This window comes from Rhipicephalus microplus, chromosome 1, assembly GCF_043290135.1.
Source record: "Rhipicephalus microplus isolate Deutch F79 chromosome 1, USDA_Rmic, whole genome shotgun sequence".
Classification (NCBI taxonomy): domain Eukaryota; kingdom Metazoa; phylum Arthropoda; class Arachnida; order Ixodida; family Ixodidae; genus Rhipicephalus; species Rhipicephalus microplus.
Window position 1 is genome coordinate 15,481,615 of NC_134700.1, and position 18,254 is coordinate 15,499,868.

The window sequence follows — 18,254 nt, forward strand, 5'->3', positions numbered from 1 at the left end:
GAAAAACAAGGTAGTGTCGCTAACACCGGACTAACCACGTGGGCCCACCGCAGACGGCCCACGGTGCCGTTCCGGCAGACACACTGCTGGAGGCAACCGTCCGCGCTACCGCCCCACACCAACAGAAAGGAGTTTACTTCTTGCGCACCACCACGAAGGCTTCCCGCCAGGCGTCACCGGTGCTCACGTTTTCTAACCATGATGATGATGGTGGTGGCGATAAACGCTCACAAGCACAATGCCACCTGCTGCTCAATAGTTGTGACCCTGAAATACGGCTTCTGCACGAAACAAATGCGCCACGCGGCGCAAACAACATTACGGGGGTTGTCAGCACCCTTGCAGCAGTCAGATTGGCTTGAAAGTTACAACCATGTATATGTATTGCACATGACATGCAGGAAATGTAGTGACCCTGAAATTCACTATGATGTTTCCTGGATGCATACCGTAAGCTAAGATGAAGCCAGTTTTTTTTTCCCTTCTTTTCTTTCACTTTTTTGCCAGCAAATTTTGCAGGTGATGAAAATTAGTATTGCTGATTAGGTTTTTGTCAAGAAAATTTTAATTAGCTCAAATTTTTTTGACATGAAAGTTTTGCTGCTGATATGTTTAAGTTCCTACACTTTGCCGGATATAAATTACTAGCTAAGGCAAAAGCGTGCTCGTCTACCTCTTAGTCTTCTGACCAACTTCTGTGGGGCATCTGTGTGTGTTCAGAAGGGAAAGAGGCACTGGCCCTCTGTACCAAAAGAAATGAATAAAAGAGAGGGCGTTGTGCTTTCTGAGGCATTGAAATGGGAAACCCAAATCTCTGAGTTTGTGCTTCTGTTGGAAGGAATCGAAAAGACGTCATAGATATCGCAGTCAACCCATAATCTAGCCAAGCCATAAGTGAGAAGTTGACATGGCCTCTCTCCAAGGCCATTTGGGCCAGCTCGGTATGCTGCTTCGTGATGTGTTATACTGGGACATGCCACGTACCAGTGAACCTTTTGGTGCATTGGACTCTACAATAGCTACACCAGGACTGGGCACAAAGGAGTTGGCAGCTGAGTATATGTCCTAGACAGGTGCCACTCTACTGTGTTCTGGCACCATTTACACAGATTTTCCCCCTGGAGTTCAAAGTACGGGACGCTCTACTCTAATTGCATTCAACAGTGTGCAACTGGTAACCACTGTGAAAGGTTTACTTGCTTCACCAATATCAGGTTTCAGCTGCACTGAAGTGACTTCATGCAAAACAGTCGAACCCCTTTATAAGAGACAGTGATATAAGAGACAAATATCAAATGGGTATAAGAGACACCAGTGTGCCTACAGTAAAATACGGGATCATAAGAAAATGCGCACAAGGTACCCTGCTTATAAAAGACATCTGATATAAAAGACAAGAAGTGTTTCCCGGAGCATGCTTCTTACATAGGGGTTCAGCTATAGCGGCACTGCAGCACACATCTACACCCCTGTCTTCAACTCTGCCAAAAGAAAAAATTGGCCCTGTATCTGCATTTAATCTGCAAATGTCGTCGAAAGACGATAGTCTTGCGTGTGGAGAGAGTGAACAAAACATATATTTGATGTTCTGCGCAAGAAAATTGGTGAATGGTATTCCAGAGGTGCTGCGTTGGAGTACCTCGAGCGTGCAGTGGAGGCGAACAAGCGCATCAAGTCACGTTCCGCGTGAGACATGAGCGCCATCTGGCAGTTTTTTTTGGAAGACAAAGCGCATGGCCGTGTGCGTCCGCCTCAGGGGTGATAAGCTGTAGAACGCGAGGCGACGGGTAGGTGCCACCACCATCTTGTCTTAGCAAAGCATTGGAAACACTCCCCATTTCGTGCATGGGTTGCATGGTAAGCGCAGCGTAATATGCGCTACGGTCCTTAGAATTACTAACGTATACCTTTCGTAGTAAAAGACGCACATGCAGATCATATACGTGTTGTTATTGTGCCTCAGATATGCGCAATAATTGCTTTTTAGTCAACAATGCCACAAGTAGGAACACTGAATTTTGAGCAACATTGGTGGGCGCTGCAGATGTGGTCGGCCGTTTCAAGTACCCGATGCGGGTAAGAGTGGACAAACAGAGAAAATACAGACAGACAGACAGACCAAATTTTTGCGTCAAAGGTCCCCAAGAAAGACTATCGTTTTTAAAACAACACAAGACATGCATAGCTAATAACCCACACCCCCACTTTTGAAGCACATCTTTTGTTTTTTCAGTGTGGGTTGTAGAGTATGCACTTAAATCTTGATATTAAAGCTTTATAAGCAGTCTATACTATGTGTGAAAAAATGTGCATTATTTCTTGCATACAGGTCCTTTCCAGCCCTATATAGCAACCTGTCCCAGAGTGGCGGCATAGACAGCCAAGATTCAGAGACTCCACAGGAATCCGAGGAGATGGACGATGAACCTTTCACCGGAGGAAAGGTTAGAGTTTCTATTCTTTCACTTCCATCTTTATTCATTAAGGGCGCTCTGGGGAGACCTCAGTATTCGTGGGCCAACACTCAGTCAACGAGGATTGCTTGTGAAGACATTCTTTAACGTGTTCAAATGCCCTGAGTTGATCACGCCATGCGTTCACATGTTTCCCGCCATCTTTCTCCATAATGTCCTTTTTCTGCTTCAGGACTATGCTCAATTTGTTCCATGGCATCTTGAAAGCTTCAGCAAAGGCTTACTTCTGTTCTCCTTTTTCAAGACAAATGAATGGTCTCCAGTTTTGTCACATACATATTTACTCGAATCTCAGCCAATCCTGATTCTAAACTGACTCCCAAAACTCCGAAGCCTGGGGGGGGGGGGGGGGGGGGACTTACCTAGATAGCAGGCCGATCGAAACATCGAAGACAGCATTCACAAAGAGGAAACATTTATTGAACATGAAACAAAGGAGTTGGTTCAGGATGCAGATAACTTGAGAAACATATAGCCACTACAGTCTACTGCCGATTTTTCGGACCCTCTAGGAAGCGAAGAACCGTCTGAAAAAATGAATGCAAGCAAAAAAAAATGCATTATTTTACTGATAATTTTCAATGCAAGCAAAAAAAAAAGGCACCATTTTGCTAATATTTATCAATACAAGCGAAAAACGCACCATTTCATTGATATTTCTCAGATCAAGAGGGTCAAGGTCGAAGTACCAGACTTCCGGAACTCTGCCAAAGCATCAGTGGGGTGGCTCTGAAAAGAGCCGTTAAAAAAAATGCATGCAGCCGACAGCGGGTGCCGTCGGGGCAGCCGGTGTTAGAGCTGCAGCGGCTTGAAAAACTTGTTGATCCTTGTTTGAATGATGTTCCGCTTGCATGTGATCACATTCGCCTCCATATGAGAAAGAGTTATATCATCACTGTACACCGATGACAGCCTCATCAATGCTCACATCAATTCGGCGGTCGTAGGTGGCGCAGGCGTTGGTTCCTCTTTTTTGACATCGGAGTCGTCTGAATCCGCCTTAACCTGACTGAATATTTCGTCAACGGTTAGCTCTGCACAGAAGTCGAGCTCATTGTCAGCGTCGACGAACCGTTCAAAAGTTATTTCCGTGGGCATGGAAGCACCAGCAGAGCGGAGGTCGTTGATAATATTGTTCATGAGAGGGCACAAGTCAGTCACGCTGTCGCTTTCTTCAGGCAAGTCTGCTGCCTCTGTGTCGAGTATGAAACCCGCGTGGCGAAAGCACTTGCGAAGCGTGTCTTGCGTTACTGCCTTCCATGTGTCTGCAAGCATTCCGACAGCAGAACGAGGGTCAACACTGTAGGCTTTCCCGTTTTCCGAGCACAGCACCATGCTGTTGACTATACGTGAACGGTACAAATGTTTCAGATTACGGATAACGCCTTGGTCCATCGGTTGGAGGACCGCATTCGTGTTGGGCGGCATGAATTCCAGCAGGATAGCCTTCAAGTTATTGATGTGACCATGAGCAGCGCAGTTGTCAACGAAGAGCAGAACACGTCTGCTCAAACTTTCTGTCCAACCTGCAGACGTAACTCTCGAAGTACTGCTGCGTTACCCATGCCTTTTTGTTGGCTTTGTATAACACTGGCAGCGTTGCCCCTTTAAAACACCTCGGGCTCTTTGACTTCCCGATTACTAACAAAGGAAGTTTCTCGCTGCCAGACACGTTGCCGCGGACAAGAATGGTCAGCCGTTCTTTGCTATGCTTGCCACCATGGCATGCGTCACCAGCAAAAGCGAGTGTTTTTTCCAGCAACAGCTTGTAAAACAAGCCAGTTTTGTCGCAGTTGAAAATGTTTTCAGCAGAAAACTGCTGCAACAAAGACTGGAGTTTTCCACTGCGGTACTGCGCAATAACTGCACTGCCGCTTTTGCCACACATCTTCTTGAACTTGAGGTCATTCCGATGCTTAAGGTTTTTCAGCCATTTATCATTGAACTTAAAATCCGTGATGTCCATTCGAAGCGCGAGAGTTTCCGCTTTTTGTTTCAAGATGCAGCCCGAGACTGGCAACCGCTTGGCAATCATTGAATTTAGCCGCACGACGAGAGCGTCCTCAAGCTTTGGATGAACACCTTGGCTTGCATTCATCTTTTGGGCACCAGGCGATATTTCGACCGCTTCCAAGATCTTGTCTTTGTTTCTCAGGAAATTGGAAACTGTTTGCTTGGAAATGCCGAACTCCTTGCTCACGTCAGCCTGCGATCGGCCACTCTTCACTAACTTAATAATGGCGGCTTTCTTCTCCGTCGTTAACCGACAGTACTGTTTTCCGCGCTTCGATGCCATCGACGAAAACGACGAAGGCAGAGTGGGGGTCATCGCAGGCAAGCGAAATCCTCACGATGTGAACAAAGGAGTTTGCTGACGAGCGTCGAAGCACCTAGGCTTAGCGTTGCAGAGCACACTTCACATGATCGCACAACCACGCACTAGGCTAGCCAAACACCATATGGGCTGCGTAAACAAAATGACGCGACGGCAGGCGGCGGTGTCTCGGGTACTCCGGAAGTGGCGCTGGTAAACATTCAAGATAGCTAGCGTGGCCAGACCAAATTGGTGTGGGACGGTTAGTTCTAGTTCAAAATGGTAAAACGCTTCGCGAAAGCGCTGCGCGGGAAGCCAGAGTGGCACGCATGAGCACAAGCGCTAAAGCGAAAGGAACTTAATTGGCGCCAAAAAATTTGTGGGTGGATAGTTTTGATTGTCAGCGAAGCACCCTTGCACGATAAACACGGCCAGTGTTAGGAATCTCGGAGGCCGTGTGTGTTTCTCCGCTAACGATCAACAAGTCTAAGTAACAGATGTTGCCACAGTAGACCGGCGCGCTCATTGACGCGATCGTAATCGCGTGTGACGCAGTAATGGTGGTTTCTATTAGAGGTCAGTGGTGGTTTCCGACCTTCCGTCAGGTCAAAAAGTTCGGAAAATTGGACTCCGGGGGGTTCGAGCGTCTGAAATTTCAGACTTCCTTATACATTGATTCTATGGGGCTCGTGGCGGTGCCGCGAAGATGTCCGAATTATCGGTCATGTCCGAAAAAGCGGGTGTCCAAAAAATTGGCAGTTGACTGTAGTCCCATTGTGTGTGTGTTTCTTTTTTTCTTGTCGTTTTTTTCGTGCTTGCTGATCTCACACTTATTCCGAGTCGTCATTGCTTTGTCACTGTCTTCAAACAATGGAGAATCCTCGGTGCCATCGAGCACAGTGGATATGCAGCACTCCTTAAAAGAGCGCACAGTCAAAGTTCCTGGGATGTCCTTCCACGCTGCAGCCCCTCTAGTGACGCACTTTTTTCTCGTCCACGCTAAAGTCTCGCCTGGCTTGAATGTTGGACGACGACTCTGCGGCTAGGACGGCTTTCCTTTTATAAGCGACACTATACATAATGACACTGCCTGTTTGGTGTCATTGAGCTACACCACATAGACCACTCTAAGCGCAACTTGAAATGACCAACTGCTTGTCTCAACACTCGCCACAAAGATCAAAATGGCAGCCTCACGTGTGTGCTTGTTCCTCCTAGACTAGACGCCTGGGACGTGAGCCAAAAAGCTGGTTCCTGGCTCTCTCCTGTTCTCTCATCCTCCGCTTCACCAAACAGTGTCAGCTGTGAGTCCTCATTGCGGTAGCTGCTTTAAACCTCTCAGCCTCCGAGATTAAAATAATATCGACTGCCGTCCCGGAGGCAGCACTCGCCGAACTGGCGCGCTGTAGACTGTGATAACGTCACTTCCAAATACAGTCGAGCCCCTTTATAAAAGACACTGGTATAGGAAACAAATGGTTATAAGAGACACCAGTGTGCCTAAAGTAAAATACGGGTTGACAAGAAAATGCATACATGGTACCATGCTTATAAGAGACATCTCATATAAAAGACAACAGTTGCTGCCCAGAGCATGCCTCTTACAAAGGGGTTCAATTGTACAGCAGATGTAGTTATGTTGGCTACTAGCGCTCTTTCGCAGAAAGCACTGAACGACGAAGGACCTCCCATCCCCATAAGAAAGCGTGCCACGTCGCTGGCATCTTTATAGAGGAGCGGTTGTGTATACTTAAGCCAGATGTTGGTTCGGCTACTAATGGCTAGAAGAGACTTTCCCGGACACCCGAAATTTCGGACATGTCCGATTTCCCGGACTCATTTGTCGCACCCTCAAGTTCTCGATAGAGTCAATGTATTAAAAAGTCTGGAATTCTCAGACGCTTATAGCCTTCGGCATCCGATTTCCCCGGATTTTTACTGTTAATGACCAACTCGGTCACCACCGAAGCTGCCATTTTGGTTGTTTTCATATCCTCGAACCCGCCATACTAGCATCGCAGGTATAACCAGTAGCACCACCAACAACCGCTGCACCGTTTCGGGGCTGCCATAACCTCAAAACCGCACGTGTCAATCAGTTGCCAGCCGTAGCTTAGTGGCTTAGCCAAGCCAAACCCCATTGTGTTTGTTCACGTGTTGTTTTGTCAGCTGTGCGGTCATGTCTGTGGTTGATCGTTTGTTGCTGCGCGCTATCTTCAGTGATCATGTTTCCCGACCTTCAGCATCTACAGAGTTCCTAGCTGTTACGTGCTGCGCCTTTTGTCGAGCGGATGGGCCGTTTACAGTGATGGTACTAACTGCTCCTTTGTCTTCTTCAGCACCTTCGAAGCGCACAAAGCTCCCTCGTAGGCTCACGATGGAGAAGAAAGCTGCCATCATTGAACAGGTCAAATGGGGTCGGTCGCAAACAAAGGTGGAGAGGGAGTTAGGAATTTCGAAGCAAACTGTTTCGGACTTCATCAAAAACAAATCGAAGATCTTGGAAGTTGCTGTGAAATCAACCCGGGCTAGAAAGAAAAATGCGAGCCAGGGTGTTGTGGGGTCTCAAATTGGCGAGCGCCATGCCACGCTCTTGGAGTGAACTGACACAGCAGACACGGTGTGTACAAACCAAGCAATACACAAACATTTATTTAACTTATTTTGAACGACAATATCGTCCGCCGAGTCTATACATCAATCTTTATCATCGTGCTAGAACATCCTTACAAAGAATTACCATACACTCAAACCACATAACACAAGAGCATGCAAAAGGCGGCGGCGCAAACGCTTCACTCACCACATGGGCCTACCGCAGGCGACCCGCGGTGCCGTCCACAGCAGACCCACCGCGAGAGACAACCGTTCGCGGCAACTGCCACGCGCAGTAGAGGCTCGCTCAACTCTCGCCCACCGCCAAGGTTTCCTTTCCACCAGGGCCGGTGCTACACCATGATGGTGATGACGATAGTGGTGCTCAACGCGAATGCAACGTCACCTACCACCCATTGGTTGTCACCCCGAAATGCGGCTTTGGGCGAGACACATACGCCACACGGTGCAAACAACTTAACAGCGGGTGTCAGCACCCCCACATCCCCCTAACCTCAGTTTAAACCATATTCCGAAAATACAAAGAAATACACACGCTCTAACAAAAAAAATAATTATAACACATGTTCTTTCATAATGTCCTTGCACCGCGACACCGCCGTCGGTCGACACTGCTGCACTGTCCGGCTCGACTTCACCTCAGTACCGGCACCGCAACAGCAACATTGCCATTGGCGCAAGAACTGTCACTAGCGCCGACACGTCTTCCAGTTGCGACTAGCACTCACGAGGGCGCCGGACTGCAGGCAGTTGCGTAGGTGCCAGGCATCTTCATCGTCCGACCTTACGACCGCATTCCTGGCGAGCGGCGCTGACGATGTGCAGAAGACCGGGAGCCGCGAGTTACATCACTCACGCTGTGTAAATTCCAAAACACTCGAAAGAAACGATGGAGCAGGGCCTAGGGAAGAGGGTTTCGAACTTTCTGCCCACGTGGTACGATGGTCAGTACTGCTAGCTAATACATCGACAGCGGCCAAGACGCCCATCAAAATAAAACAAAAATCACTTTTTGCTAACTCATGCATCGCAAGGTAAAAAAAAAAAGTGAGGGAAGCAGAGCGCAACACCTCAACGCCACAATCCACCTAGTTGTGCCACGCGCAACAGGCGGCTGCGCAGAGCCTTACGCCTAATGAGTCGCTCGGCAACAACCGGCATCCACCCAGCACCCAGCCTAGGCGCAGAAGAGGCAGCCGCGAGGAGACATCCACTCTGTGAGGTAACCGTATCGCTCGCCGCACACAGCAGCTTATAGAGCTATCGGCGTCAAGGCGCAATACACGACAGAAACCACGCCCGGCTCCCTGAGCCCAAAGAGATAGAAGAAGCTATTTACGAAAAAATGGGACCACCCACGAGGCTTCCGTACGCACTCGCTTTGGGCCTGGACTGCAAACCATGTGCTCTAGGCCTTGCTCACCCCAAGATGCAGACCGCATGGCTCTCGTCCCGATTCAACAACAGTTTTGAAAGTTAACACTAACAACGAAAAAAAAAACCCACTTGTGTGCAGAGAAAAAAAATAAAAACTCAACCTCCCTACAAGTTCAAACACGTCACAAATACCGATTTCCTCGTTCGCAACAAAGCACACCGCCGACGCTAGCAAGAAAGTCCGCCTAGGCCTATTCTACCTCGGCTCTAACAAAGGCTTATACCGAACTGCAAAAACCGTTGTCCGATACTCCAAGAGCTCCACGTAGGGCAGCCAGTGTAAGGTCTGTAATTGGCGAGCGAGCGCCACGCACTTGGAGTGAAAGGACACAGCAGACACAGTAGGAACAAACCAAACGATACACACATTTATTTAGCTAATCTACAACAACGATATCGTCCTCCGAATCAATACATCAATCGTTATCATTACGCTAAGACATCCATATACAAAATCACCATACACTCAAACGGCATAACACAAGAGCATACAAAAGGCGGTGTCGCCAACGCTTCACTCAAAACGTGGGCTTACCGCAGGCGGCCCGCGGTACCGTCTACGGCAGACCCATTGCGAGAGACAACCATTCGCGGCAACCGCCACGCACAGAAGAGGCTCGCTCAACTATCGCCCGCCACCAAGGCTTCCTTTCCACCAAGGGTCACCGCCGGCACTATACCATGATGGTAATGACGATAGTAGTGCTCAACGCAAATACAATGTTACCTACCGCACGGTGGTTGTCACCCCGAAATGCGGCTTTGGGGGCGACACGTGTGCCACACTGCGCAAACAACTTTACAGGGGGTGTCAACACCCCCACAGTGTTTATTCAAAGCTCGAGGAAGCGCTCCTCGTGTGGCTCAGTGCCATGATCGCTATGAAAATCTCTGTGTCAGGCGACATTCTGAAACAGGAGGCGGAGGTTTTCTTGCTTCAGATGGGCGTGAAGGGCTTCAAGTTCAGCGATGGATGGCTTCGCAATTTCAAGAGCCGCAATGAATTTAAGTTCAAAAAGATGTGCGAGAAAAGCGGCGCCGTCGACAATTCCGTTGTCGCCGAATATCGGGATGGAAAGCTGCAGTTCTTGCTTCAGCAGTTTCCAGCTAATGATATTTTCAACTGCGACGAAACTAGACGGTTCTACAAGCTGCTGCCAGAGAAAATGCTTGCATTTGCTGGTGACCCCTTCCACGGCGGCAAGCACAGCAAGGAGCAGCTCACTGTCCTTGTTGGCAGCAACACGTCAGGCAGCGAGAAGTTTCTGTTACTAGTAATAGGCAAGTCGAAACATCCAAGATGTTTCAAGGGGGTAGTGACTCTGCCTGTTCTGTATGAAGCCAACAAGAAGGCGTGGGTAACGTAGCAGTTATTCGAAGTTTATGTGCGCAAGCTGGACAGTTTGAGCAGCAAAATCGAAGAATTCTGCTGTTGGTTGATAACTGCGCTGCGCATGGCCACATCAAGGACCTAAAGGCTGTACATATTTAATTTCTGCTGCTGAACACCACAGCAATCCTGCAGCCAATGGACCAAGGCGTGATTCGGAACTTGGAACATCATTAGAAATCACGTGTGCTCAGCCGCGTGGTGCTCTGCTCTGACAAAGGGAAAAGCTATGCTGTTGACCTCAGGTCTGCCGTCGGCATGCTAGTGGAATTGAGAAAAGCGGTTACGCAATAGACTCTGCAAAACTGTTTTCGCCACAGGGGCTTCACACTTGACGCTGAGACGGTCGTCTTGCCCCTAGTGGACAGCGTGTGTGACGAACTGCCATCTGGGGATGTTGCCTGCGACGATCTGCACGCTGCCGGCGTGTCAATTCCAGCCGGGATAACCTTTGAGGGCTTCCCCGACGCTGACAATGACCTCAAGCTATGTGCAGACTTGACCGATGACGAAATCATTCGTCAAGTTAAGAAGGGACATGGTGTGTGGAGATATTTTCTGTAGTTGTGGACCAAACATGATCAAAATATACATGCTTATGTAGTTTCTCCTGCTGATTTCAAATATGCAAAAATTTCTATTGTAGGTCAATTAATTTAGAAGATACACAATACTGCCACTCTAATGGTTTCAGATACAGTAGAAAAGAAAGGACTTATCAAAAAGTGAATATAATTGCATAGCTAGACAGTACAATTAGCAATAAGTGCAATGCTGCAAGCAGATTTCAAATTAAAGAAAGACTAGTGATTCTACAGAGGATGAAAGTTGAGTCATGTCATGGCTATCACATACAAAGAAATTTAATACGTTCTAAATTTATATGGGCAGCAAATCGAAATTTTGCTCTCAGCACTTTGTAATACACAGATTGGGCTTTACGTTAATGAAAAATTTATTGCTCTAGCTGTTCTAGATTGCAAGATCTAGAACAGCTAGAGCAATAAACTAGTAAAGCTAGTAAACTAGTAAGCTAGTAAAGCAATAAACTAGACAAACTAGTAAAGTCACCAAAAAGCATGTTCTCAGAAAACTGAGGAAAAGAAATAAAACTCATTCATTTACATAACTGCACTTGAAAATGCTCAGTATTCACCGGTCATGTAGTCCTTTTGACTATGAGTCGCTGTGTGGTGCTTTTTCAGGCACTGGTGCATGTTCTCCGTTGCTTGTCGCTTCTTGACTGATGCTTCCGTGCGCCATCGATCCTTTTCAGCCAATGCTCTGCGGCTTTTCCAACTGCGGTTTAGGCTCAGCTCTTTCATAATGTCCTCTGACGCCTTTTTATTGCCTGCATTGAACTTGAGCACTGCTTCTGCCACAGCTGCCTCCACCGTGAATAGCGAAGTATGTCGCTCCTTTGGTGTCAGCGCCCAGATCATTGAATGCAGGCATTCGTTGTTATTTTGGATTTTCTCTCGCTGGCATTGTTGCAACACCTTTCTGTCTGACAAGCGCTCATAAATGGGAAGTAAGGCTTGGCAGACATTTGGAGGCAGCTTTCGACGATGTTTGGGAATGGGCTCCCCGGGCCTTTGCCGCATTTTGTTTGCACCGGGAATTTGGACCAGGTCGGCACAGAGTGTGGTTTGCCACATCATCATTGGACGTGATGTGATGATAAGTGGCCATCACTGCTGTGTGCATAGCATCAACATCACCACTGTGTGTCTTCAGAGCCCACCCATAATAATTGGTGAGCTTGGAGATCAGGTCTCCTGTCAAGCGGCCCTTTCCCCCAAGACTCTCAAGGCGAGGGCCTTTGTGTTTGGAATCAAGTCCAAAGCAGTGCCCTTACGCTTTTGGACATGATTAATGCAGTCCTCTTTTTCCACTGGGATATACCCATAAACCTTATCTTCTTGTAGTGCAAGGTAACTGCAGCTCGTCACAAAGAACCGTGGTGTAGTGCAGGTTGTGCTGTTCAAGTTACCTCCTTAAGAGGATGAGGGCAGCCTCAACCTCCATTTCTCCAGCCTTCTTGTCGCTGTTTTTCTGACACTGGTGATGTTCCTTCCACGCTGCATAAGAAGGGTCACCTTCCTTTGGGCCCGACTCGCATCCAGCACAAAAGTTGCTCAAAACAACAAAGTCAAGCACCAGCCCGCTGAACAATTCGATGACGGTGCCGAGATTGATATGCGACGAATGACCCATCAAACGACACCGCCATGTTTCCCATGTAGCCTATATTAAGTTCGGCGTAAAGTTCGCGAACCGACCGCGTGCAGTCGCTCGTCAAATTGCGTGCAGCACGATCGGCTGCGGGTGCCAACTTCGTCTTCACGTAGTGTTGCCACGTTTTCGTGTGAAGACCCCGACGGCTGACGCCTATCAACGCGAACACATCATTCAGCGTGGTCTGTCTGTTTCCGTTGCCTGCATGGCATGCGCGGCCAAAATGTTCACTGCAAAAGGCTTTATACGTTCATCGCTACGTACGCATGGCCAGCTCCACAACGACGCAGTCGCCCTACAGGTCGAACACACAAAACGCAACTTCACGGCGAGTCCGAATTTTCGGTCGTCGCGGACAATCTGCAGTTTTCTGTTGCATGCCTTGCACTTTGCGAATGCCAACAAAGTGCTGTTCACTGTGTCCAAATCTACAATTGTGAACGTGGTTCCATCAAGCGGCCGAGCTGCTTTGTCGGCACCGTCAACCATGAATGCGCGTTTCCGCTCCGTCGCTGCAGCAGACAACTCCGATAACTTATCTTCGGCTTTAGCTCGCTCCTCTTCCAAGTCAAATTGCTGCCGATAGATAGTATCTAGACGCACACGACTGCTGCTCGAAGGCGCCGCGGCTGATGAACTTTGCACAGGCTCCGTGACAACTGATGCGGTAGCTAGGCCTTCCGTGGTAGCGTCGACGACTTTGTCATGGGCCACGGAGAGTGGAGCGTCCCAGGGGTTTTACTGTGTGATGGAGCGCTTCTTGACATTCGCAATTAGCGTCCTTCATACCTTTTTCGCACCAAACTTGTGCCGCATTCAGAATCTGCGCTCAGGATTTGACATCATGAAGCTTCTCCACTGGCACTGAGGCGAAATGGCGCGCATGGACGCGTGCCTCAATACCAGGAGCAGATGAAGCCAGGAGCCTCCACCAACAGGGAGGCAAGCTCAAAGTCATGTGCGCGAAGTAGTGAATAGGAAGGCGCTCTGATACTTCTTTTTGCTGCTCATTTTACAAGCTGCCAATGGCTGAATTGGACCCATTTTAGCAGGAGTTTGAAGGCGAAAGGAGGCTCTCTCAAATGAGACCAAGCAGGTTGCGCTGGCACACATGAAAGGGCAGGGGCACGTCATGGAATGTGTGCGATTTCAATGTAAATTTCGGCTCAGATTTAGCTAGAAAGCACTGTATAAAGGGTCTTAGTGGCTAATGTAATGATAATATAGGCATGAAATTCATGCTATAAGTGCACTAGTAGCTGGAGATTTCAAAAACGCAATAAAAAAAAAGCTAGTTTTTTCGTGATTTTGCGGTCTCCACGACCCGTGTCCCCCCTTAAGGAGGAGTCCGATGACTCCAACATTGGGATCGGAGAGCCATCTCCTACACAGCCAACGAGCTCGGAGTTGATGAGAGCACTGATGACAATGTCATTACTGTACAGCGGCAACATGATGTTGACTGAAATGGAGCAGACATGTTTGCGGGCAAGCGGAACGCCGTGCAAAAGAAAATACAACTCGAATGCTTAGACGCGAGCCCCTCTTGGGTTATGAAGCTCACCTTGAAGTTCGTATTTGTTTGAAGGCAATTACTCTGGTTAGTGGTGGCTATTGAATCTTGATACACACTATCCACCTACACTCTTTTGCGGCTTCTTGCATCCGCAGTTTGAGGTACATTCCAGCTGACTGAGTTTCTTTGCTGGAGGCAAGTGCAGCGAAACGTCCGGGAAAATGCAAGGAACTGCCTCCGGCACCAACTTTGGCTTATTTGGGTGGTCAAGAATGAATGCGCCTCCAAGCTCCGCGTAGTATTTGTGCCTGCTCACCATTTCACTGAAGAAATGCTTTCCGCAGACGTAGTCGCATGTTGTGAAATCGCGATCCACGTGGCCAATAGCTTTCGACCAGTCCTGCAAACGTTTAGGGTCAGCTGAAGGTGTGAACTTTTTCAGCGCGATACTTATATCCGCTGTTGCAGTTCGGGACAAAGCATCGGCGCCCCATATGGATTACCGGTGACCTTTTACACAGTCAACAAACATCGCGAATCAGCAGTGCAGGAACTGTTGAACTTACGACGTCCTGGTTCTGGAAGCCAGCACATACGTTGCTCTGTCTGTTCCTGTCTGTCCAAGTGTTATGAAGGAAATGTGATTAAATTTCTATCACAAACATCAGGTGGGTATGGCATGCTGTGATCACCGCTGACCCGCAGGTCGCGGGATCGAATCCCGGCTGCGGCGGCTGCATTCCCGATGAAGGAGGAAACGTAGGCCCGTGTGCCAAGGTTTGGGTGCACGTTAAAGAACTTCAGGTGGTCGAAATTTAGGAGCCCTCCACTACGGCGTCTCTCATAATCGTATGGTGGTTTTGGGACGTTAAACTCCACACATCAATCAATGCTGTGATCTATATTTTTTATGGCGTATGGTAATAACTAGAAAAAATGTTGCCTTTTGTTATACCGAAAAACTTACAAAATGCGAAGCCGCACCGCCGCATCATCAGATCGTCTGCTATCTGGAGTGGGCCAGTTTGTCCCTTCCATTCGATACAAGAGCATTCTATACCAAATGTGAATATTAAAGAACATTGGCAATAGGATGCACTAGTCCGGCTTTACCTTCCTAACACTAACATTTCTAACTACAGTCAAACCTCAATATATCGAACACGGATATATCGAATTATTGCCTATATCGAACGGTTCCTATATCACGCGAAAAATCGCATGCATTATTGATTTTTTATTTTGAACAAAGTTTGACATATAATTTGAAAGAAATTTATGTAGCGCAAAACAAAAAAGCGAACACAGGAAAGAGTAGACTGAGAAGACAGAGCGCTACTAGCAACAACATGTTTATTTTCGACCTCCAAGCCGCTTTTAAGCCATAATCGTCACGCGAGCAAGCAGATAAGCACATCTAATTCAGATACAAGCTCGACATTGCCATCTACCTACAAGAAAAACGATAAATAGGACAACAAAAAACTTCACAGATAAAATCACGTATCACTGCGTACGCAGGAACGCCAGTTCCTTGGGTGACAAGGCAATTGAAGGCTTGCTAATACATACATCTCCAAGAGCATCAATAAGTTCGGCTTCTATGATCAACCGAGTCATCTCATCAACCGAGTCATAGACCAGTTCGTACGGCGTCATCTGCGTTATTTCTTGAACGGCAGTGTTGTATGCAAAGGTCACGTACGGTAGGATCAACGTTACTAGAACCAGGTCAGTTTCGGAGCTCCCCGTAGGCGCGCGCTCTCCGAAGTGGCCGTGGTGGCCGACGCGAGAACTAGTGGCGCTGCTGTGCCATTTTGCTTCAAGCCGTGCGCGTCGTCTGCTGCAGCGCGAGTGATTCGCATTCTCGTCGCAGCTCTCGTCAGTCGTGATAACCGAGACTCGCCATTGACACTTAAGCGGTAAACTCAACTACTTCAAAAATGAAAATTTGTAAAACATCTTTTTCATAATCACCACTAAAAGTCAGGAGCCTTTTCAATCAGGAAACTAATTATTATTTATTTCTTTACTTATTTATTTACAAACAGTGCCCGGAACGCTGTTTTTGGGCGGAATCGGCTGTGCCCGGGAAGCTTCTGTTGGGCGCTAGTTCGCGATACGTTATAAAAATCGAGTGCTCGAAACAGAAGACGCTAGAATAGAAGTGCACAGGACGAGTTGTTAGTATGCGATCGTCCTTCTATATTGGTGGCTCATCTTAAGCGTAATTTATTTTGTAATAAGCTGTGCATCATTCACGTTCTTTCCAGTGTTCGTCGGCCTGCAAAATTTCCCAGCCAAATGTCCACTGCGCTATAATGAAAACACTTTTTAGAAATGTAGTTTGCTCAAGGTGGCATTTTTTTATATTGTGTAGTTATCAGCCATCTTTCTTGCGAGAGAATTCTCTTATGAGGGCATTAAAAAATTGTAGTTATCATGCCCACTCTCGCGCAAAAGATGGCTAAAGTGTTAGCCATCTTTCTCGAATAGTTTTGCTGGGTTATTGCCGAACACTCGTTACATTAGTGATGTCATAAATGAAAGCCTTAGCAAATGAGGAAGCTCAGCAAGGGTACTTTCGATTCCCTTATTCGAAACTGCGGAAAGCTTTCGCTTAAGAGCCAGGATCTCCTTATGTTTCTTCTTTTTTGAGGCAGCCGCACGGGCGAACCTCTTCGATAGGTTGCGGCCTTTTGTTTTCTGTTTTTCACCACCTTTGAAGGCTTTCTGGCTAGCAGTGGCCTCCGTAGGACAGGCAGAGAAAGCTAGTATTCCGCTTTGTAAACACTGTACAGTATTTACGATGAACACTAATAGTTGTAGGCACAATCCAGAGCTACCACCTCGTTAAGCAATAACAGTTTTTTGTAGTAGCAGCTCTTGGTGCAAGATTTTTGCAGTAGAAAAACACCGCACGTCATCGCTGACACGGCATCATCGATTAATTTTTGGCTCCTGCACGCGGAAGGCAACGAGAAGTTCATCATCGCATTATTGAACGCGAACGGTGTAGCTGACGAGACGTCTGATCTGCCCGGAGATGCGTCGTCGCTAAAATCACTCGACCGGCTCCATGACCATGACTTCCCTAGGGATGAGCATGAGCTAGGCATGAGCATGGGCTCATCCCTTGCACGTGTGTGTGTGTGACCTCCTTGTTCTTGTCGTCACATGTGCCTTCGATATGCACTCTGGCAGACCGGGAAAAAAGCGAGGTAATGTGTTTGGCACTAGCGCCCATTTTCCTCGAGGTGGAAGTATTTAATTTCCCATTTATAATGTACTTATGATATTTGACATTATCGTGCGCCTCATAATGTCACTCACATATAGCGGACTTCTGAGTAAGCCGCCCATCCTTGCGGCACAGCATCTGTGCCCATTTCTAACGCGATAACGTTAAAGAGTTCGTTTCGCAGAAATTCTCGCGTCGGCGTCGATTTCGTTGGTTGTGAGCGAAAAATAATCATCTTGGGCGTGACTGGAAAATTGAGCAAGATGCAAACATAAAAAGTTCTGGGTCTGAGTGGGGGTCGAAACAAGGCAGTTTGCGGGGAGAGCGGGAGTTCTACTACACAGGCACGCGTGTGCTTTTTAGAACCTTTTTATTGAGAAATAAATAAATACATATTCTTAAAAACAATATTCGTCTACTCGCACCACTTTGACGGTTAAAGAACGGTTCATTTTCACTAATTCATCAAACACCTGCATACGACTTTGAGGTTATATAAACATTCGATCTATCTTGTGCACATATTACGCATTCAATGAAGTTTCCCGTGCCGATTTTGCTTTAGGATCCATGTGGCTCACAGCCATGCGTTTTATCCAGAGACTGTAAAGGCCCAGTAATCGCGTCATATTATATGGAACACCACACTCATTCTGTATTGAAATATAACGTATGCCATGAGGTGTTATCGGCAGATATTTCTTCTGGGTCTTTTGTACCACATCCCCCAAAAGAATATCGTACCCAGCAATCACTCAGAGCATGTCCAACGGTTTCCGGCTCGTCACACAGAGTCCAGTTTGTGTCCATGCCAGACATAGCCAGGAGGTAGCACACCGGGCCCATGCCCCCCCCCCCCCCCCCCCCCCCCCCGTAATTTTTTTTCGCGATAGCATAGAGAATAACAAACGACCATTTCAAGGGGGTGCCTTGCCCGAAATGAAGCAGGTGCCCCCCGCCCAATTCCCCCTCGAAAAAAATTCTGGCTACGCTTTGCTTGACTCGAGTAGATGCGCTGGAAGCAACAG

General features: G+C 47.7%; 1 protein-coding gene across 4 annotated transcripts in view; it reads left to right on the forward strand.

The window, feature by feature from the left end:
• Positions 1 to 18,254, forward strand: part of LOC119178056 (uncharacterized) — a 697,593-nt gene that overhangs the window by 446,568 nt on the left and 232,771 nt on the right. For all 4 annotated transcript variants that reach the window (XM_075887501.1, XM_075887516.1, XM_075887508.1 and 1 more), the window contains one exon: positions 2,330 to 2,444. In XM_075887501.1, coding sequence (XP_075743616.1) covers positions 2,330 to 2,444 — 115 coding nt within the window. The remainder of the gene's footprint in view (positions 1 to 2,329; positions 2,445 to 18,254) is intronic.